Source organism: Solanum verrucosum, unplaced genomic scaffold (genome assembly GCF_900185275.1).
Source record: "Solanum verrucosum unplaced genomic scaffold, falcon-dt-bn FXZP01000205.1, whole genome shotgun sequence".
Classification (NCBI taxonomy): domain Eukaryota; kingdom Viridiplantae; phylum Streptophyta; class Magnoliopsida; order Solanales; family Solanaceae; genus Solanum; species Solanum verrucosum.
The window spans coordinates 2,326,655-2,349,723 of NW_026019950.1; the positions used below are offsets into that span (position 1 = coordinate 2,326,655).

The following is a 23,069-nucleotide window of genomic DNA, read 5'->3' on the forward strand; positions in this document are numbered from 1 at the left end:
AAACAATTTTGAAGATCTTATATATATTTTCATTATAATTTACTTATTGAAAGTAAAAATGCCCAAGATGAAAACATTTATCTTATTGATTTCATGTATATGAGTGTCTATATGACAATTCTTTGTGGGACTGAAAATGTTATTGTCTCTTCATTCTAGGCCAAATAGTGAATTTCAAAGCTTTATTGATAGTAAATTTAGTGATAGAAAGTTCAGTAATTTAAGTCATTCTAACTATTTTTCATTTTGAATGGATTGTTATCACTTTTTCATATTTTGAATGAATTGTTTCATTTATTTATGGTTAATAACCGAACCAAACCAAACCGAAATCGAACCACCAAATCGATAAATGTATATTATATTTGGTTTGGTTTGGTTTTGATAATTTTAAAACCGATTAAGTTGGTTTGGTTTTGGTTTTGACCAATAACCGATCCAAACCGACCCGTGAACACCCCTATTTCAAGTATATTCAGCTAGTTTTGAGAATAAAAGTTGATTTTTATAAAATAGGAAATCATTGCTAGTAGTAACGACTTGTCACTAGTTTATTAGCTTTGATAAGAGAGATAAAACTCGGAAGCATGATATAGTAGTAGTAACTTGTTACTATTAGATTTTAGGAGTAGCTGATTTGGTCTATACTAAAAAGATATAAATTGAAATGGTGAAGTTGACGTCATCGGTTCTATGGTGTAGTGGTTAGCACTCTGGACTTTGAATCCAGCGACCTGGGTTCGACTCCCGGTAGGACCTTTTTTTTTCTTTTTTTTCCGCTATCAATTTTTGGTTAATTTTAATAGCAACGCTATACACTGAGGGTGTGTTTGGTATGGAGGAAATGTTTTCTCGCAAAACAAGTGAGTTTCTTATTTATTATCTAATGTTTGTTAGCTAAGCAAAAAATATCATTTCAAGGGTATGATAGTTATATGTTATCTAGCAAAACACTATCGAGGTGACATATGGTGGGGAGTGAGAGCTCGGGGTGTCCATAATTAGGATTGTCACCGGGAGGGGGAGGGTATGGGAGTGGGATATGGTGGGTAGTGAGAGCTCTGGGTGTCTGTAACTAGGATTGTCATGGGGAGGGGGAGGGTATGTTGGATGGGAGATGAAGAGATAATGAACTAGCAATGACAGTTATGCAACTTGTTTTACTACTTTGATTAAGAAGTTATTTTTCTCAATTTTAAGGAACTTGTTTTTCTAGATAACGGAGAATTGTAAAATATTTTCCTCCATACCAAGTACCAACACACCCTGAAAGCCAGATCCTTGTACAGGCCCAACCCATTTCACAAAATTATAAGCCCAACAAATACAATAACTAAAAAGATCCAATAAAATTTTGGGCCACAAAGAAGGCAACATTGGTGGGACATGGCCGAATTCACAAAAACTAGCAATTTATTGAAGTTTGACCATCTCTAAATTATCTGATATTTCAATGGGGAACTTACTAAATATCCATTCGGTCATCTAGTTTATCGATATAGCCTAAGTATACACTACCTATATACTTCCGCTATATAAATCTGTGTGCACACTATTCATTTTTATGGCCGATCGTCTTTCTAAAATTCTTTTTTCGCTAGCAAAAGTTTAGTTTTTATACATATATATATCAATGTAACGTACTACAGGGAATACAAAACCGAGATTGCAAAATTATAAGCCCAGTAAGATGCACAAGAAGGAAAAATTTGGGCCAGAAAGAAGTCAATTTTGTTCGTTTTAACAACTAATATAACATATCATTTTTCTCCACTAATGGTATAACTAAGGATAAACAGATCCAATTCGAGTTAAGTTGAAAGTAGGTATTTTCATTTCGAGTGAAGAGCAAATCTAACATTAATTGAAATTCGAGTAACGAAAAATTTATATTCGACATCTTATTTAAAAGAACTTAATTTGAAAGATCGTTAAACCTTTTTGTAAGCTTATATGATAAAAGAACAACCTTTATCCTTTCCCTTTCTTCTTTCTCTTATAAGCTAGAGTGTAAGAATGTATTTCGCACGATTCTAGTATTGTAATGCAGAGGTGATATTTTACCTTCGTTCATGCTATCTTTGGCATATCTATTGATGCCCCTTGTGGGAATCTTTAATTAGGAAAAAAAATACAAAAAAGTAGGAGTAGTTTCGTGTAAAGTTAACAAGTTGTACATAACAATAAATAAATAAATATCTAAAAATAAATTAATGGTAGAAAACATAGAATATTTAATAGGTGACAAATTAAGAACTAACGATATATTTAGTAAAGGTGTAAATTTAACAATTGCTTATCTCGTTTCTAATTTTGTTGGTCTTTAATTTGACACAATATTAGATACCAACTACAGTACTTTTTATTTGTTTGAACTGTTCACTCATTTTTGTCTTATAATGATTGAAGATTGCTTATTTGAATAGACAAAAAAGAAAAAGGAGAAAAAAACAAACAAATAAATGGCTACATAAATTCAGTGGCGGATCCAGGATTTTGAGGCTGTGGGTGCCACATTTTATGAATAATAGCGTGATTTCGAAATTTACATAGGAGAACTCTAATAGCCCATTTGGCCCCAAAAGTGGTATTTGATCATAATTTTTAGGAGAAAACGAGTGTTTTTGACAAGTCGCAAAACTGTTTTTCAAAATCTAAAAGAAATAGATTTTCCTTGAAAAAATGTTTTTTTTTTAATAGTAGACTTTTTTATCTGGTTGATAAAAATTACAATTGGATATGGTTGATAAAAACTAATAACCATTATCAATAGAAATTGAGAAATATTTTTTTGTAAAAATTAGGTAAATGACATAGTATAAGAAAGAAATTACTTTCTTTCCCTACTCTTTCATTAATTACCAAAAATCCCTTTTTTTAGTGTTTTTCGGATACATAATATAGCAGTGCGGATACTTAATATAGCAGCACGGATACTTAATATAGCAGCGCGGATACTTTAATTAATAACAGGCGGATACTTAAATTATTAAGTTGTTAGCAACATGGATACTTAATTAACGGGCGGATGCATAATATACCAGCGCAGATACTTTAATTAACAACGGGCGGATACTTAAATTATTAAGTTGTTAGCAGCACAAATACTTAATTAACGGGCGGGTGCATAATATAGCAGCGCGGATACTTAAACTAATAAAGTATCCGGTTAAGTTGAATTGGGGGAAAATAAGGGATTTTTGTATTTTAGTAAAAGAGTAGGGAAATATTGAAAATAGGTAAAGAAGTGTTGTGTATTTAAGTAATTTTTCCTATTTTTTTTAAATGATGGGCCAAATACTAATTGCGATTCATAAGTGTTTTTAAAATTAATTGATCAAACAGAAACTGATACTTATCAAAAATATGTATTTTTAAAAACATTGTTGGAAAAGAAAAAGAAAAAAAAGAAATTTCAAAAAAATTTCATTTTAAAAGCTTGTTCAAACAAAGTATAATTTTTTTATCATTAAAATTAGCATACTTAGCATGTTGGTTTGTTTTAATATTAAAGGATGTCATGGGTTTGAATCTCGTCAACCTTAATATTCTTTTGTCAAATAACAAAAAGGTGTGTTAATTATATTTGTAAGAAAAAATGTATTAGTCAAGATTCAAACCGCTGACCTTAGGGGGCTTAACTTGACGGGCATGCCATTGGGCTACATGATCATTTGTTAGTGGGGGTGGCATGTACTATATTTATACCAATTCTGATACATACATACCTATATATATAGAGTTTCGATCAAAATCACTGGATGCCATGGCACCCCACGTTATTACGTAGATCCACCTAACATAATTGTCACTTGGCATGCATCATATTAATCTTCATTATGTTAATACAGTTCCAACTAATTAATACGACTTCGTAACTATCTTTGTTGATTAATATTTTTGGGACACGTTTGCCTTTTGCGTCATGCTTCTATACTTGAAAAAATGTGGTCAACTTTCCAATACGTTGGCTATTCATGTTTGGCCAGCTCCACACAGTTGAAAGATTTTATTTTTTTTCGCTCGGTGTCCGATATCCATCTTGGAAAAAATTTATCTGCATTGAGAACAAATTATGGAATCAAGATTAGACTGCTACTTACGAGAAAAAAAAATTATATTTAGAAAGAACATAATTCAGTAATTAGATTATTATGTGAATGTATGTGTTAGCTTGAGTCATCTTATTCTCTTCTCGTGTCATATGGAATTATGGATATGACATTGTGGTCAATGAAATGAATTACAAATTATGAAATATCATATTAAAATTTCACTTTAAAAAAAAAAGCGATTTTACTATTAAAAAAACATTCTTTTACTGATAAGGCTATCTGAATTCTGATGGACAAATTTTGTGCCGCTATTCTAAGAGACTTTGCTAGGTGTCTTTTGAAAAATCAAATACTTTTATTCTCAAATTTTAAAGATATATTTAGAGATGTCTCTCGCTCAATTATGATAAGCGCCTTCTTATAAGTTTTAATTGACTATTCCGTGAGACTCTCTAGGTGCAAAATAAAAATAAAATTAAAATTCCAGACACTATCCCTCAAGAATATTAAGAGATCGATATATACTTAATTCTTAATTTTAATAAATTAACGTACGTCTCTCAATATATAATGAGTACTATGTATCAATATTATATGATTTTGAAAGCATCAAGATCGTCCATTAGTATATTTAATTTTTTCTGAAGGTAAAATATCAATGGATGATCGAGGGGTTCTAATGGTATTTTTCGGAGTCCTTCTTGGTAAAATTAACCGATCACGATAAATATGGATAAAACTTGATTACAAATGGACATACCTCAATATATAAATCTCATATGGAAAAACTATATTTTTTAGTAGTGTATTCTTTTTTATTTGTCAAAAATTCTAATTTACAAATTAAAGATTATGATATTTATGTTGATGGAGAATATATATAGTTACAAATGCTTCATGAAATTAGTCAAGGTGCGTATGACATAACACTCGATACCGAAATTATTTTACAAAAAATGGATGCTAGCTTGCTAGTGATAGCTTTGCTACTCATGAAGACCCCACGTTCCATTACTCATGGATGGCATCGTGTTGGAAATAATTGGATATCTTGTGTTTTTCTTCTGGAATAACCTAAGCATCGATATAGTTTGTTTGTTGTAATAATGATAATAGAGCTAACAGCCTTCAACTTTGCCGGCATGCAGATGAACTCCAACACTGAATTTGGAATAATATTTGGGCTTGCTTTTGCTTTAGGTTTTAGTTCAAACTTTGTTTCAACTCTATTTCATTTTATTGACACCTTTTTTTTCTAAATTAAAATTCTAATAATGTTACTTTGACGTTAGTGAAACTATTTCGTTCTTTCAAGGATTACTTTCTTCCTCTCAATTTATTTGATCAAATAAAGAAAATTTTGTTATGTTATCAAATTGTTTTTATTAACATCTCTTTAGTACTTACTTTTAGTTGACTTTTCTTCACAATAAAGTGTTAAGTGTGATTAAATAAGAATAATACCACTAATGTGACTTTAAAAAAATGTGACATCCTCATTTAGACAAGCTAAAAAACAAATATTACATAAATTATGACGAAAAATAATAACGATTATGATACATTAAAAATACTTTGACTTAGAAAATATTACTTATGGCACACTAAAAATTAGGTTCTATTTTAAAGACAGTATAGTTTCTTATTTAAAGAAATCACTCCATTTGCATTTAATTTAATTTATTGTTAGATGTTATAAAAAAAATTTACTTTAATTATTAATTTGACTAAATAATCAGTGTGAAACGACATTTTTTGTTACATTGACCTGTTTCTTTTTACCCGCTATTTATAAGCCGCGTAAGTCACATTAAAAGAGTTAAAGAGAGAAGAAAAGAGGCAAAAAAGCAGAGTTTCAAATTCCCATATTTTGTTTGTTGTCACTTGTCCCTCTTCCTCCTCCTTCAATCATTTCAATTCCAACTCACACACTCTTCTTCCAGCTAATAATAAACAACTACATATCTACTTATCAAAATTCACTGCTTCCAACCAACAAACGCCGTTCGCCGTCGCCGGGATCTGGCGCAATGGCTACGCGTGGCTGACTTGTTCTACGCGTCGTCAGTTGAAGTAATACTAATAAAAAGTTGAGAGAGAAGAGAACGAAGTCGCCTTTTTTTCGTTTCCTTTCTCTTTCGTTTTCATTGACCTTTTCCTTATTCAACTTGTACTACTAAATATTGTATCCTTTGCTTTATTTTAATTGATTGAGAGAGAAGAAAAGGATAAGAAAAAAAAGAGAGAGATGTATGGAGTGGCTCCGCCCAAAAGTTCAGATTCCGGCGGTGGTGCAGCCAATCAGGCCGCCTTTATACGGACCTATCAGGCCTGGAAGGGAAGTAATGTAAGTGATTTGACCTTTTTCCTCTACTCTTCTATTTTGAGACTACATGTAGGTTTAAAAATGAGTATTACTGGGATCTCAAATTTTCTTTTGGAACTTCATACTTTTGTTTACCAGGAGTCTTAGCGATATGATTCTGTTTTTCAAAAGTTTGATTAATTTGTGATTATTCCTTTATTATTTTGTCTGTTACCTGTTTGAGATCGTTGAATAGCTACTATTGATTTGAATCCCCCCGTTTTTCCTGAACTTAGTGGATTGTTTAAGCTTTTGCCTGCTGAATTTAGCTTTAAATACCTGATACTTTTGGAATTATTTCGTAATATGCTGTAAATGTTAGATTTAGAATGATGGGGAAGGCAGACAGATAGTTACTGTTTGGACCTCTGATTGTCGTCCTTTTGAAACGACTAAAGAGCATTGGTTCTATGGCTTCTAAGCTTCACTTCTCCAAGTGGTGATCACATTATATCTTCCGCTGAGTCATAGCCACAAATTTGAACTCTTTCCCCTTTGAATTTTCTTTTAGAGTGTGATGGCATGGAGCGGAGTTTAGTGGATGCATTGTCATTTGGTTCCAAGATAAGATTATTCAAGTCAATTGAAATGAAAATATGATAAAAGATTTGAAAATGCAACTACTTTTGCTCTCAGAATAGCTGTTGCTGTGATAGTAGGCAGATTCCTGCAGTTTGTAGGGTTTAGTGTTCCATGGACTCTGAAGTGCAGGAAATATTTGGTGGTAAATATTTCAGGTTCCAATGTAGGCAAGGGTTTTGTAGTAGATGCAAAGTAGGAGAAGTCTCTCTGAAGGAAACAAAAGTAGCAATAATTGCGTTGATATTCCCAAGTCTTCTCTTACAAGTACCTACCCTAATTCGATGAGAGCTTAACTGCTGTAAAATTGACTCTAATAAAAGAATACACATTAAAGAGGCATTTGTAGACTCCAAATCCGAACATTTCCTATTCATATGATATACTTGAACAAATTAAGTTGACATTACCATACTTGACCAAAGAAGATAGTGAATATAACAATTTCACAATTTTTCTGTAAAATACGGCAAATCAGGTAAATACCAAATACCTTTATGAGGGTACCTCAGAAGGAAGGATAGAAAGTAAAAAAAAGAAACAAATAAGGTGAATGGAAATCAATACACTAATTAAAGCTCTACAAAACTTTGAGATGCCTCAAAATTCTAGTTGGCGCTAAAATTAAGCAACTACATGTACTGTTGACAAGCTATTCAAATTATATGTATTATTGCTATACTTTGACATTTCTTTGCAATAACAAAGCTTCTTAAGGCACATGTCGTGATTGTGCATACTTTTTTCTTGACATTAGAGCTTCTTGATTATGCAGAAATTTATTCTACAAGGAAGGTTCATCTTTGGACCTGATGTCAGGTCAGTCTTTATGACTATCTTCCTAATAGTCGCCCCAGTTGCTGTTTTTTGTGTCTTTGTTGCGAGGAAATTGGTGGATGATTTTGCTGGTGACTGGGGGTGGTCAATCATGGTTGTAGCTGTTGTTTTCTCAGTATATGTAAGTGTGTATATTTTTGCGTCCACTGACAACATGATTTGGATTTTGCTTGTGTTTAATTTCCTGATCAGAAACTATATATGATTTCTTCTATAATAAGTGAATTTATTGGATTGGTTTGATAATAGTCTTTGTTTTTTTGACTCTGTGCCATTGATTCCACTATTAGTAGTGAGGCATAATGGAGCAATTTCTTTATATTTATAGAGATAGGGGACACAATTCATATGGATATAGTAAGTCTTGCTAGGGCTGCTTTATGAAATATCTAACTTGATAGTTCGATGGTTGTGTGTCCTACTCAATACCATGATGCTAGTTCATTCTAAAAAGTAAAAACTTGACTACTTCCCCTAATAGTTTGACTACCTGTTCCTTGGTCAATGTTATTTATTTGCTCGGGCTATTTCTTTTTCCTGGTCACATGATTGTAATTCAATATTGGCATTGGATGATGAAGTGAGTAGTTGGAACCGATAGGTGATGAACATCTTTATTTTGCACCAGTAGATATATGGCAGAAAGCTTTTGTGATTGTGATGATTTAAGAATTCTGATTTTGATTGTAATGGATGTCGGCATTTATATCTTTGTACCTCAGACACATTTTAAAGTAAGAACACTATCTGAAGAGGTGAAGACATTGCCAAGGACTTGGCTCTTTTGATATGCCCGTAAAAAAGTGTTGGATCGATGATTATGTCAAACGCGTCTACTCAAAACAAGGGATTGGATATATCTTGTCCAGACAGTGCAGATTACATTTTGAAGATATGTTGGATTTGAAATATTTAGTTCATGTTCTTCCAATTTTTGTGGTTGCACAAACCGAACCATTGCCCTTAACAGATATGGATGTTGTTTTCGAAAGAGTGTTTACTAGACTCTATTGTCAACAATTGAAATCTACTGAGCAAAAGGGCATCGTGTATTCAAACAAAGTGAAAGTCCTCTTACAGAGAGCATGATGGATCTAGCATTGTCTCAGTGTAATTAGAAGCTTGGGAGGAGAGAGCCAATAGTTTAAAGCTCTATATGGTAAACAAGGTTTATGCTTTGCCAAGCTAGGAAGGGAATAGGCACGTATGTTTCTGAAGGTAGAGCAATGGTGAGATCCTTGTGCAAGTCCATATAAAAGCTGCTGATAAGTTGGGAGAATCAAGCTAGTTTGAAAAAACGGTGAAGATTGTATAGTGGCATCGTTGGGAGTAATGTATCACTGCTACTTTCTGATGACAAAAATAAGATTTATAAATCTTTACTTATCTGGGGGTCAGTGCTCTCCCGCTAAAGTTAGCTTTGAAGTTCTTCAGAGATGGGCAATTGTGTGAAGACCGAGCAATGAGAGTCTGATTGAGAAGTCCTGTTCTCTGGTGAACTTGCTGGAGTTGAAAAAAATCCTTCTCTTCATTAGTTTTAGAAGCAGAACATATCGATTGCCAACAGTTTTAGAAGTTTGTACTTCATTCTCAAAGAATGACGAATGCTTGACAGTTAACTTGGGTGAATGGTGTTTGGAAGAGATTGAACTAATTCCACGAGGAACCTAGGGAATATAGAGGAGAATAATTACAGTTAAATATTCACTTTATTGGTCTAGAGTGACGTTTTCTTCTTGAGAAATAACTGAAATGACAGAATTATTTACCATAAATGAATTTCCCTTTTTTTTTTTTTTTTACAGATATGGATATTTTAAAATCCACATTTTTAACTGGACACATAAAAAGTTTATGCCCAAATATTGAGATAATAATATGTACCTTATATGTGGTTCAATTTTAGCTAGCAGAAATTTGCCAGATTTCATTGCGCTTTCTCCGTGTGCAGAATTGCAATAATTGAAATTTTCTCGCCTTACTTGATCTTTTACTGTGTTGGCCATACCTTAGTGCTTTGGTGATACTGGCTTTTTATTAGCTTTCTAGGAGGAGTGCATTAAACTTCTGTAAAAGCATTACTCCTTGCATCTCATCTTGTTTTTGCATTAGTCAATTCATCTTGGAAAATTTGAAGTTGCTTGAATATTCTCTGTTGTACAACTGTACAAGGGAGTGAAACTAGGTTCTTGCAGTCTTATGTTTACTTTTTTTGTATCACATAAGGTGGACCTTTGTTTTCCCTGAGTAGCAGATAACCTTCTGAATTCTTAGTAGGAAAAAGTTCGTAATGTTTCAGGCTGATGTTTTCAAATAAATGAACTATTTAATGGGTAGTTTTTACTGTATCTTTTACTTTACCGCTACAAAATTGTGTAGATTTATGAGTAAAAACATATAATAATCATCATTTTTCTTTACAAAGGTCATAATGCTTCTTCTACTGACTTCTGGAAGAGATCCCGGTATAGTTCCTCGCAACCTTCATCCTCCAGAACCAGAAAACTTTGAAGGGAGTGCTCAAGCTGGACCTGGTCAAACTCCCCAATTACGTTTACCCCGCATCAAGGATGTGACTGTCAATGGAATAACTGTGAAAACCAAATATTGTGACACCTGCATGTTGTACAGGCCTCCACGTTGTTCACACTGTTCAATTTGTAACAACTGTGTGGAACGTTTCGACCATCACTGCCCCTGGGTCGGACAATGCATTGGATTGGTGAGTATCTCGTTCTAATTACAAGCATCTTCTTTTGCCAATAGAAGCTGTCAAAAAGAAATGCTTTTTCACATAGCTCTTGATCTTACAATGCATTCATGGCATTTTCCTTTAATAATCATCCTAATCCATGGTAATTTGTATCATACGGTGGTGGTCATTGATTTATTTATTTTTCCATTTAGTTCTGAATTCATTTGCAGTATGAGGATAAATTGTATGTTTCTTTTTTTCCTTTAGTTCCTCTTTTCTAGTTATTAAACTTCTCAGACTGTGGCGTAATCTGCACTTTTGCATGCACATCTAAGCTCGTCTTTATGAAAAAATCTGTAATGCATAGCTAGGCAGTCACTTGCCTTTCTCAAAAGATACTTTCTGCCATTTATATTTTGTTTTTCTTTCTCCTGAATCCATAGAACTTCACCCTAAAAACATATTCCTGGATAATAAGTTACTTCCTCTCTAAGTAATTAGGTTAGAACAACGCATGAAGGAGCTGCAGTTTGTCCATTTACATTTTCTTCCATAAACTCTTCAGGCTAAGGGTTTGTAGCTGATATTGCCATTCTTGCAGTGGTATGCTTTGACCAAGTATTAACAACAAAGCAGATTTGATATTTTTCTTTGCCCTGAGAATCTTTGTAACAAAACGGGTGTCCTCTTTTTATTTCATTAATATGTTTAACGAAGTCTTTTGAGACAACTTTTCTGATTGTGATGATTGATATATTTCCCCTTTATCTAACCCATTGAAAGAATCTTGCTCTTGAAGCTGTGATTTTGGTAATAGGGTTGAGACATGTATTAGACTTTGGGTTTTATAGTTTTACTGGCAGACATTATGCCAGTCACACAGCAAAGGCTTACTTCCATAATGTCTGAGCATTCAGAGAAGTTTTTGTAATGTTAGTGCTATAGTGTTCTTACTCTAACCATGTTATGTTTGTTGGTGCAGAGGAATTACCGTTTCTTCTTCATGTTTGTCTTCTCAACAACCCTCCTTTGCTTATACGTGCATGGCTTTTGCTGGGTGTATATTAAAAGGATCATGGATGGTGAACAGACGTCAATCTGGAAGGCAATGGCCAAGACTCCTGCTTCTATTGTGCTAATCATTTATACATTTATATCAGTTTGGTTTGTTGGTGGATTGACCGTCTTCCATCTATATCTTATTGGCACAAATCAGGTAGTGTTAGGTTCTTTAATTTAATCCCCTTCTTTTTCCTATTGTAAGAGTCAAACTTAACCTCATGTTCTAGGATGGCTTCCAAGTTTGGGGATTGGAGTACAACCTCTTTTGACATTTGCATCTTTTGTGTGCTTGCAGTCAACATATGAGAATTTCAGATATCGGTATGATCGGAGGGTCAACCCTTTTAACAAAGGTGTACTTCACAACTTCTTAGAGATATTCTGCACTAGTATACCTCCTTCCAAGAACAACTTCAGAGCCAAAGTGGCGAGAGAACCTGGAATACCACCTCGTGAAGTTGGAGGTGGTTTTGTTAGTCCAAACATGGAGAAAACAATGAGTGATTTAGAAAGGGGAAGGAAGCCTTCTTGGCATGAAGAAAGGAGAGGAGCAAATGAATTTGAAGGACAGACTAGAAATGATAATCAATTTGATAAAGACGAAGAGCTATCGGTTATATCCGCAGAGCTAAATGGTGCCACATTGCCAGATGGGCGTAGTATACTACATCCAAGGCGCTCTAGTTGGGGAAGAAGAAGTGGAACCTTGGAAATACCACCTGATGTAGTTGCTATGGCATCTGAAATTGGAGACTCAAATAGGATAACTGTCAGTAATGGCGCTTTCTCAACCGAAAACCAGCAATAGTGATTGACCTTGGTATTTTTCTAAGCTATTGTAAAAGAACTGACAATTGTAAAGATCATTAGCCAGAGTTTATGGGTGGGATCAACCCTTCTGACTTTATCTTCCAGGCTTCTTTGTGTGTATATTATTATTATTATTATTTTCTTTTCTTGTGTGAAAGGCAACAGAAATTCTTTGCAGTGTGTTTATTTTGCAATAGGTTCAATGTTTAATTACTGGCAACACCCAACAGCTTAAAGGCAAAATGAAAAAAAATTCATCCAGTCTGCCGTAATTTATAAGAATTGGGATTTAGGTATATATCAATTTGCCTTTCTCGTGAAGGGAAGGAAGTGAGTAAAATAAAAATGAGAGCATCTCTCAGCATTTAGTAATCAGTAACAACACCACATGAACTGTATTGTGCAACAAGAAAATTTTACTACAAATTTCTTCACTGCATGCTCTGAACCCGTTTCATTATGAGCATGCTCATCTCCATGTATCGTTGTGCACAGTGACTTAAGCAATTATATTCACTGGAGCTGAACTTGCTTCCAGGAGTACCAGTCATGCATTTGTCCCAGCAGGAACTTGTAAGCTTTGCAACTACTTCATTGACCATGGCTCTTTCCTTCTCTTGCTGCATAAAAGGAATAAATCAGGTGCTAATATTAGAAAACTGTACGCACAGGGAAAAGCAGACACCAACATTCAAACCGAAAACTGGCATATTGTCAAAATTATATACAAGTTGGGGCAACTAAATCAAATCAAGCGGTCAAGTCATGCACTGTCTTCTTACAAGTTCCAACACGACTAAGAACCTAATATTTGTGGAGACATCTCAAAACACTGCAGACAAGTCAGCATGGAACTTTGACATTGGCAAATATATAACAGCAAAAACGATAAGACGTGGAAAGACAAGAAACAGATTAAAGAAAAACCTTAAAAATAAGTATTGTTGGAATAACAGATGGGTTTATTTTTCAAAATGCAAATTGACTAGAGTATAACATTTAGCAGAGGCTGCAAGTTACTCAAACAAATAATAATGAGAGAAGATCACCTAAAATGGCTTGATAATGTCCTATGTACACCTTTATATGCATCGGGGCCAATAGAAATGACAGGTGCTGTAAGAAGTGAGATAGACTAAAATCACATAAAGAAATTTGTCGAAAAACATGTATACAATAACACAACAGAAGTGAAAGATCCATAACAACGGATGCCAAGCCTAGGCGTGAACTGATTTTTTTAGCTCAATTAGAACAGGATTTAACGCCTAGCCCACTAGTGCTACACTTAAATTAGTCTCCACTGTTGGTAAGGAGTCTTTTCTTCTGAGAACGTTGCAAGTAGTCTTTGTTGTCTCTTTAAAGATAAGTAGTCTGGTGTAAGAATAAGTACTACTTATAAGATTTAGGGAACCTCTAGTTTTAGACAATTTTTAATTTGCCTTAAAATATAAACTACTTGGTACTGAATAAAACACACTTGAACATTGTATAAGTGGATATAGATGATTCAGATAATCAGCCCCAAATATTTTTTGATTGAATAGTTGATTGACTAATATTGATTAGATTATATAAGAAAAATCAGCAATAAGATGTTCTTATCTGCTGTTGCACTAAAAGAGATGCCAAGTGCCAACCATAAAAGAGTCGCAAAGGACAAGTTTGCTTAGTAAAAGTTAAATCATACATCGATACTACTAACTCATACACACACGGACATACTGCATATGGTTCTCAAGCTGATTTCATTTGATTTACCAAGGCCAAACACAAGGGCGAATGGAGTGTTCAAGCACTAGTTCATCTGAACCCAATACTTCTGATGCAAAGTATAAATTTAGAGGTAAAAAGCAACTAAAATTGTAACAAATAGTATGTCTGAACCCATAATTTTAAAAATATAATAAGTTTGAACCCATTAAATTTAAATCGTGGATACACCTCTGGTCAAACAAACAATGGGGATCAAAATGACAGACCTAAAGGAGTTCACCGCACCTAATAAAATCTAGTATACTAGTACTGTTCTTCTCATTTCGTCACTAGTGTATGTGTCCTAGATACAGATTTCACAGCTTGAGAACTATTCGTGAAGAGTGCAAGAGAATCATCACATATTGATTATGCATATATCTTTCAAAATTATACCAACTACAGCCAAGATTAAGCCAAAAAAAAATTAAAATCAAATCAATAATTTTCCTATCCATAAAGTCATTCAAATAATATCCACAAGTGGATCTTAGTAGCTCAATTGGTAGGTTACCTAAACTTTCACCTTATTGGCGAGGGTTCGATTCCTTACCTTCTGGTCCTCTCCACTATTATTTTTCCCCAAAAAGAAACATAACTGAAAAGAATGAATCCTTCTAAATCCAGAGCAGCATCAAAGTATATATCCAGAGACATAATGCTCAAATAAAATTTTCAAATTATATCAATTTACAGAGAAGAAGCAAAACAGAGATCCTAAATACACATCAAATAAAATTATAGATGATATAAAAGCTTACATTGAGAAGTTGCTGCAATTCGGGAGACGACGTAAAGGCTGAAGGATCCATGCAACTTTTGGGGAACAAATGCTACCTTCTGGTTTCCGTGAAAATGGTTAAGATTTCTGCAAAACCCTATGCAAAACCCTAACAAAAAGTCGATCGAAGCCGACGGGTCGTATGAAATGGGCTACGATTGGATCCGAGAGGCCCGTTTTCTGTACCAAATTGAGATTATTAGCCCAATCGTTTTATCGTGTAACGCATAAGCCTGTTAAGGATTCATATATTAGGCTAATTTATGCAAATGCCTCTTTTTAGGTCACTATTTAAATTTTGTCTCTGTTTTAACTTGTACAAATATAACACTCATAAACTTACTCCTCTAGATAATGTTAGATTTAGATCAAATATTTGCTTAATTTTGTAGATAAAAGTTTGACGATTTAAAATTGCAATTAAATATTATCACATAAGACTTTTTAATTTGCTCAAATTAAAGCAATGTTCAAATCGTGAAAAAAGAAAGTGTGTCATTTACAAAACAATTATCCTAAAAATATATATATATATATAATAGCCAACAAAAATTTCACTTCACAATACAGTCAAATCTCGTTATAATGATAATGTTTATTTGAAAATTTCATGATTGCTATAGTGAGGTAGTGTTATACATGTGTATTGTCATTTGCTGTTTAGATCTCGTTTAGCTGTTATAAACAAAAGTACACAAAAAATTAACTTAATCATTAATTTGTGTATCAAGAAGAAAAAATGTAGTATTTGTTAACCAATTTAACCAAAAACTAGAAAGAGTATGAATGTAAAGTTGGTGCACCAGTAACCTTTTCTCGTGAACTTATAATCATAATTAATAACAATTTAAATATATTATTATCATTGAGGAATATGAAAATTATTTTCGAGAGACCCTCAACTCAAAAGTTAGATCCTATAGATTAAGTGGATGCATGAAATGAGGAGTAGAAGAGAGAGCTGACTTTTATGACTTTTTTTTATTTTTTTAATCTTTTTTAATCTTTTTCATATGATGAGCAGGCAGCTCTTTTAGAGAAACACTAAAGTTGGTACTAATTTATAAGCAACATCTTCTCAACGAAGCAAAGCACCTAATATAACCAAATCAATAGTCAAATGCCCCTTTCTTAATTAGGATCTTTGCTTTTCTTTTTTTTCTCAAAGCTAAAAAAGCATATAGCTTTTTCCTTCCTTTCTTTTAATTTGTTACTTTCGAGCCAAAAGATTTTCAAAAAAACAACTATGGCCCCAAAAGAAATGCCACTTATTCACTGTACCAGATTTCACTCACTAATTCCTTTAATTAATCAATAATTAATGTATGGGGATTAATTAATTAATTAAGGAAAAGAAATGATTAATACTGAGGCAATTATAACAAAGGAGAAGAAGATGTGGAGCGATTAGCCTTTTAAGTCAGAATTCCAATATATAACAAAGTGAAAGACTATGCATCTATTAGTTCAATCAAAAAGTTAAATAATTTGATATGAGGTCATTTTTAATTCGAAAGAAAAAGGCGGGAGGACAAAGATTTTTCTCATGTTGCAAAGCTACTCTCTCAGTTATTTAAAAAAAAATTAAAGACTATATATTTGAGTTCACACTAAATATAAGTTAGTTAGTTTAACGACTTTTGTATTATGATAAAATCATATAAATTGAAACAAAGAAAGTTATTTTTTTTCTTATTCTTCTTTCTAAATATTGAGTCTGATTAATAGAAGCTAGGAATGTATATTACCTACATATTTCAAACAGAATTTGGTCTCTTATTAAGTAGCTATTTGAAAACTTTACTTTAAACACATCCACTTTCATGTTTTATCATAGTGTATATGTGTCCTTATGTTTATTTTTCCTTGTATAATTTTCAGTCACTATTGCTTTTTATAGAAAAATAAAGAAACATTTGTAAGCGTGAATATTATAGAGATAGGAGGTTAGACATCCACTATTAATGGTTTACTTTACTGCTTTATATTACTTTATAAGTTTGAGACAAAATAATGCATTTGCTTACATATTGGATTATGACTCAATTGTATCGAAAATGCAGTCACAATAAAGTAAGTAAAGGAAAAATTACAAAATTTCCACATTTTAGTTTACTTATTACCATTATCTCCTATAAGTTTTACAAATCTCCAAAATCCCTCATTTTCGCGCATCAGATTAGTGTATTCCGCGCATCAGATTAATGTATTAGCGCTTAAAGATTAATGTATCTCGCGCATCAGATTAGTGTATCATGTATAAAATGTAATGTATCTTACTTAAAGATTAATCTATCTCGCGCATCAGATTAATGTATCAACGCTTATATTATTATATCCATTTGAGAGATTTCTGTAATTATAAACTTTTAAGGGATAAATTGTAATTTTATCTTAAAAGTATGTCATTTCTGTAATTTGCCCTAAAGTAAACCATAGCATTTTCTTTAAAGCAATAATCTTAACTTAAAATAAAAATAAAAATTGTCATATGCATTTACCTATGATTTGAATTATAATATATCAATAGTGAAAAAACTATACAATCATTACTACAAATTTGACTTATTCAAAATAATATAAAGGGAAAAAGGATAAATATACCCGAACTATCGTAAATGGTATGCAATATCCTCCGTCATTTTTTTGGGACATTGATGCCCCTATCATTCAAACACTAGAGCATATATAACCTTTATACTAACGAATATACATGCACGTATCATAATCTTATCCACCTATCCGACATTTATTAACGGATAAGATTGCGCCATGTGTCCATATTTAGTCTTTCGTTAGAGTGAAGGGCATATATGCTCTAGTTTTTGGATGGCAGGGGCACCAATGTCCTAAAAGTATGACAGAGGGTATCTGCATACCATTTACAATAGTCCGGGGTTATATTTGTCCTTTTTCCCAAATATAAATTGGGAGTGTCATGTGGCTTTTTTACATTTGTTTGGAATTATATCAGTACTCCACGCGCTTATGTTTCGTGACAACACGATTTATATGAAAATGAGTCAAAAGAATGTATTTATAGTGAATTTAGATAATTCCGTGAATAATAGAACCTTTGCAAACTTTAATAACTATTTTCTTAAAAAAAGGTCTTAATTTAAGGGAGGCTTTATGTTTTTTCTCTATATAAAACTATGCATACATATAAGTTTATAGGAAGTTTGGGTGGGTGGGACATTATATTACTATAGGTATTTATTTATTTATTTTAGTGAATATAGGTACTAATAAATACCAACTTTACTGCTTAAATACACGAGGGCGTGCAACTTTAATTTACCGGGCTCGTGCATCTCTTTTTCTTATTATATTACTACAATATTAATTTAATTTATATGTTGGATAAATTTTTATTTTTATTTTTATTTTTATATGTTGGATACTTAGTAGTCAATTCAAGGGCAAAAAGTCAAATGAAAGAGTCATTTCGTTTATGGCCCTTTAACATTTTCACATGCTTTTGAAATATAAAGTAAAGAAAAGATATATAGATCTTTTTTTAAAAAAAATTTTTTGTCCCTACACCTAATTTTATTATGTTCTAATTATTTCTGTAAGGTTATGTAGGGAACGACTTCCAAATGTATTAATAATTGGATATATAGTTAATCTATAAATAACCACTGTGATTTATCTTTTTCTGGAATTATCTATGAATCTTCCCTAATTCTCGGCTACTATAACAATATGATATATAGCTACGAAATTATTATCTATGATATGAAATTTATTGCAGATTATTTATTTATTGTTATAAAAATTATATTTCATATTTAAATAAGTGAAGAAATAAAAGGCATTTTCTGAATTGCTAGCTAGTTGTATTTCATGTGGAGGGGAATTGTATTCTCTTTGATGAAGTTGCTCGTGTTGTTCGCTTTCATTACAAGCTAGTATTACATTGTGTGCGGCCTCTAAAGAATCCCAATTAAAAGCTTTTGCTTCTCTTTGAAGTTTTTAAGGATACCATAAAATATTCTCTCTTTTTTTCACATGAATAAAAAAATACAGTTACCTAATCTAATTAACAAAAGTAAAAGATACCAATGTGAGTTGTGGTGCAGTAATGGGACTGCTTCAATCTCAATTGGAGGTCTCAGATTCGAGCCTTGAGTTGTGGTGCAGTGCTGCCTGCTTATTCCCCTTGGCTACCTCATCTTCATTTAGATGTTATTTGTTCATTCAATGGAAAAAGCGTGGGATCCACTTAAAATTTTAATTGTGAACTTGCCTTTCAGGATCCTTCATAAGATGGGGCCATGAAAGTTTTTTATGGGCTCCATTTATATTTTATACTTATTCTGTTTATTCTTATTTGTTTAATTTTAATTTTACACGTCTTTTAAATTAATATTTAATATGCGTATTTTATTATAATTTTCATTATAACTGATGTATAGTCTTAGATTCTGAAAAATAATTTAAGAAATAAGTAATTAATGTTGAAGATAAATAATGAAAAAAAACTTCTAATACTAAGAGCGAAAGGTAAAAGTAAAAAAGAAAACGTGTGTGCTTTTTCAAAATTATTATTGATTTAGGATATTTTTGTCATTTAATAATTTTCACTTTATTATTTTATTTATTTATTTTAACAAATCAAGACAAGTTTATTATTTCCGTTCAATACTATTTTTATCCTTAAATAATTGTATAAAGTAATAGTAATCAAAAATAAAATTTAAAAATAATTAATAATTTTAAATTAATAAAAGTTTAAAATAAATAGTATAATATTTTTATGTGAACAATTTTAATTAACTAAAAAAGGATATAAAAATAATTAGTGAAATAACTGAATAACTAATTATATTAATTATATATAACAAAATTGTTAAAAATTATAATTAAAAAAACTACATAAATATTTAAGGAAAAGTTGTATAAAATAGCAAACTACTAATTCAAATTAAATGCTATAACCACAGTTTCATTTAATTGTAATTTGTAGGAAACAATTGTCATTCGCCTCTCTCCCTAGAGAATCTCGCTCGCCACTCTTCCAGATCTCGCTCACCACTCTCCTAGATCCTGCCTCTCTCACTTTATACAAACACAAATGTATCAATTGCATTTCTGTTTGTATAAAGCGAGAGAAAATTGTATATACAAATACAAATACATATATTTTCGTCTTATAAACTTATAATTATACAAATATAGATCTTCCCCTACCAGTTCGTTTTTGCCTGTCTCTCTTTCTCGCTTTATACAAACACAAATTATACAAATTACAATTTATAATTTGTGTTGTATAAAGCGAGCGAGAGAGAGAAATTTGATATACAAATGTTTTATTTTGATTCAATTGTATACAAATTCAAATTTTATGTAGATATACAAACACAATCATTGATACATATACATAGTAATTACATATATTCAATTATCTAACTGATATACATATACAATCGCTGTGCTTTTATATAAACGAAAGGACTACTAGCGATTTATACAAATCTGATGCTCCATAGCAAACATAAAGTTTGCTATGAAACGCAATTATGTAAACTATAGCTATAACATACAAATATGATTTTTATGTTTGTTAAACCTAAATTTTACTCTATATTTACTAGTATCTTATATACAGAAAGAGTGAGACAAATCACTTATGTATTTTTTAATTAAGTATTAATAAGGTATACATAATATTGATATAATACTTTTTTTACATTATCAAGTACTACGATATGATTCATCAATTAGTTATGTTTGTAATCTATCTTATACTTCAGGTTACTAATTAATCTTCCTTAATTATAATTAGTTATATATCCAGATCTAGTAATTATCTTTTGGACGACATAATTATTGAAAGCAGAGAGAAGATTTGGAAATTTCTATTTCTTATTACTCAATCATGATAAGAATGTGTTACAAGTGTAAGCTCCTATATATACAATAAAATCACCAGTAAAATTGTGCACCATAACTAACTAACAACTTCTAACTACTTGAAGTCAATTTACAATTAAGTCCCTAACTAACTTTATGAATGACGAACTAACTAACTAATTAAACTACTATCTTCAATATTCCCCCTCAAGCTAGATGTATTGAAGACATTCAAAACACCTAGCTTGGCAAGCAAAAAATCATGTTGTGATCTTCCTGATCCCTTTGTCAGCAAGTCAACCAGTTGGTCTTTGGTGTTGATGTAGCTTGTTTTGATCAAACCTTGTTGCACCCTTTCTCGGATAAAATGACAATCAATTTCAATGTGTTTTGTCCTCTCATGGAATACATGATTAGCTGTTATTTGTATGGCAACTTTGTTGTCACAATGAATGATAACAGGATCATTCAAACTCTATCCCAACTCTTTGAATAAATTTGTCACCCAAACAACTTCAGCAATTAGTGTTGCAAGGCTCATGTATTCTGCTTCTGCAGAACTCCTTGAAACAGTATTTTGTTTCTTTGATTTCCAAGCAATTAAAGACTCTCCTTACTTCAGTAAATATCCAGTAACAGATCTTCTAGTGTCGGGGCAGGCAACCCAGTCTGCATCACAAAAGCCACTAAGTTTAGCCAACTTATCAGAACTCATAAGCAATCCCAGACCTGGTGCTGCTTTGATGAATTTGACAACTCTCAAGGCTGCATTCCAATGAGACAGTGTGGGCTTCTGCATGTATTGACTTAAGCATTGAACTGAAAATGTTATATCTGGTCTGGTATTGGTAAGGTAAAGTAGTTTCCCAATCAGTCTTTAGTAACTGCTTACATATGTAAACAACATATCATCTGAATCATGTTCCACACTTGTGAGCTTCAAATTGCACTCCAAGGATGTAGATGAAGGTTTAGCCCCTGCTAATCCAATTTCAGAAACCAATTCAAGTGCATACTTTCTCTGGTTCATTACAATGCCCTTTGCTGATCTGCAGAATTCAATTCCCAAGTACTCCAGTTCTCCTAAGTCCTTAATTTTGAAATGATAATGCAATACTTGTTAAGTTTCTTGTATCAATGTTGGATCATTTCCTGTTATCAGCAGGCCATCTACATACACAAGTACAATGACAAGTGTTGATCCATTCTTTTTTGTAAACAATGAATAATTTAGCTGACTTTGTATGTACCCAGAATTAACCAAGGTATCAGTCAATTTGGTATTCCATTGCCTAGAGGCTTGTTTATGTCTATACAATGACTTAACAAGTCTACAAACCTGATTCTGCTTCTTATGTTCAAAGCCCTTAGGCAACTCCATATACACTTCATCAACTAGATCACCTTGTCGAAAGGCATTGAACACATCCATTTAATAAATCATTCACCCTTCAAATGTTGCAATATCAATGACAGACCTTACAGTGATCATATTTACCACTGGTGAGAAGGTTTCTTGATAGTCGATTCTTTCATCAATCTGATTGTATTCCTTAGCTACAAGTCTAGCTTTGAACCTATCAATTTCACCATTTGCCTGGTACTTGATTTTAAAAACCCATTTACAGGCTATTGCATTCTTCCCAGGTGGCAATGGCACAACAGTCCAAGTCCCATTGTCTTCTAATGCTGTTATTTCCTGTTTCATGGCCTCCACTCATATGTGGTCTTTGATTGCCTTCTCATAAGTCCTTGGCTCAGTTTCAATAGACAGTTTACTCAGATAAGCCTGATAAGGGATGAACAAGTGGCTATAAGATACATAATTTGCCATTGAGTAGGGACACTCAGAGTCATTCACAAAAGTCACATATTCCTTCATCCAAACAAGAGGATGACAAATTCTGGAAGAAATTCTGGGATTCACTACATCAGTAGTATTTTGAATCTTAGTTGCTTCTTGAAATGTAACTGGTACATTTGATAAATCATCTTGGGAAACTTCAACACTGTCAGTCCTAACAGTTCCTTCCTCAATATCTTCATTGTCACATAGCTGACTGGACACACATGCACTAGTGTGTGTTACTAACTCATCATCATAGACATTAAAATCAGCGGCATGTACTGAACCACTAGTGTGTGTTAACTAACTCACCATAATAGACCTTAAAATCAGTGGCATGTACTGAACCTTTGATAAAAAGAGGCATGTGTTTGTCTTGCAACTTAGTAAAAAGAAACACATTCTTTTTGAAAATGACATATATG

At 32.4% G+C, this 23,069-nt stretch overlaps 2 protein-coding genes and 1 non-coding gene across 3 annotated transcripts; 2 read left to right on the forward strand and 1 right to left on the reverse strand.

The window, feature by feature from the left end:
* Positions 1-687: 687 nt before the first annotated feature.
* TRNAQ-UUG (transfer RNA glutamine (anticodon UUG)) lies at positions 688-759 on the forward strand. The gene has a single exon. It is a non-coding gene; the product is annotated as a tRNA-Gln (tRNA).
* A 5,128-nt stretch (positions 760-5,887) lies between these two features.
* Positions 5,888-12,500, forward strand: LOC125813969 (probable protein S-acyltransferase 7). The gene is made up of 5 exons (XM_049493451.1): positions 5,888-6,402; positions 7,775-7,957; positions 10,262-10,558; positions 11,514-11,747; positions 11,889-12,500. Exons 1-5 carry the CDS (start codon positions 6,304-6,306, stop codon positions 12,399-12,401), a joined length of 1,326 nt encoding a protein of 441 aa, XP_049349408.1. The 5' UTR covers positions 5,888-6,303; the 3' UTR covers positions 12,402-12,500.
* A 150-nt stretch (positions 12,501-12,650) lies between these two features.
* On the reverse strand, positions 12,651-15,029 carry LOC125813978 (mitochondrial import inner membrane translocase subunit TIM8-like). The gene is made up of 2 exons (XM_049493457.1): positions 14,920-15,029; positions 12,651-13,023 (listed from the first exon to the last, which is right to left on the reverse strand). Exons 1-2 carry the CDS (start codon positions 14,968-14,970, stop codon positions 12,835-12,837), a joined length of 240 nt encoding a protein of 79 aa, XP_049349414.1. The 5' UTR covers positions 14,971-15,029; the 3' UTR covers positions 12,651-12,834.
* Positions 15,030-23,069: the final 8,040 nt, after the last annotated feature.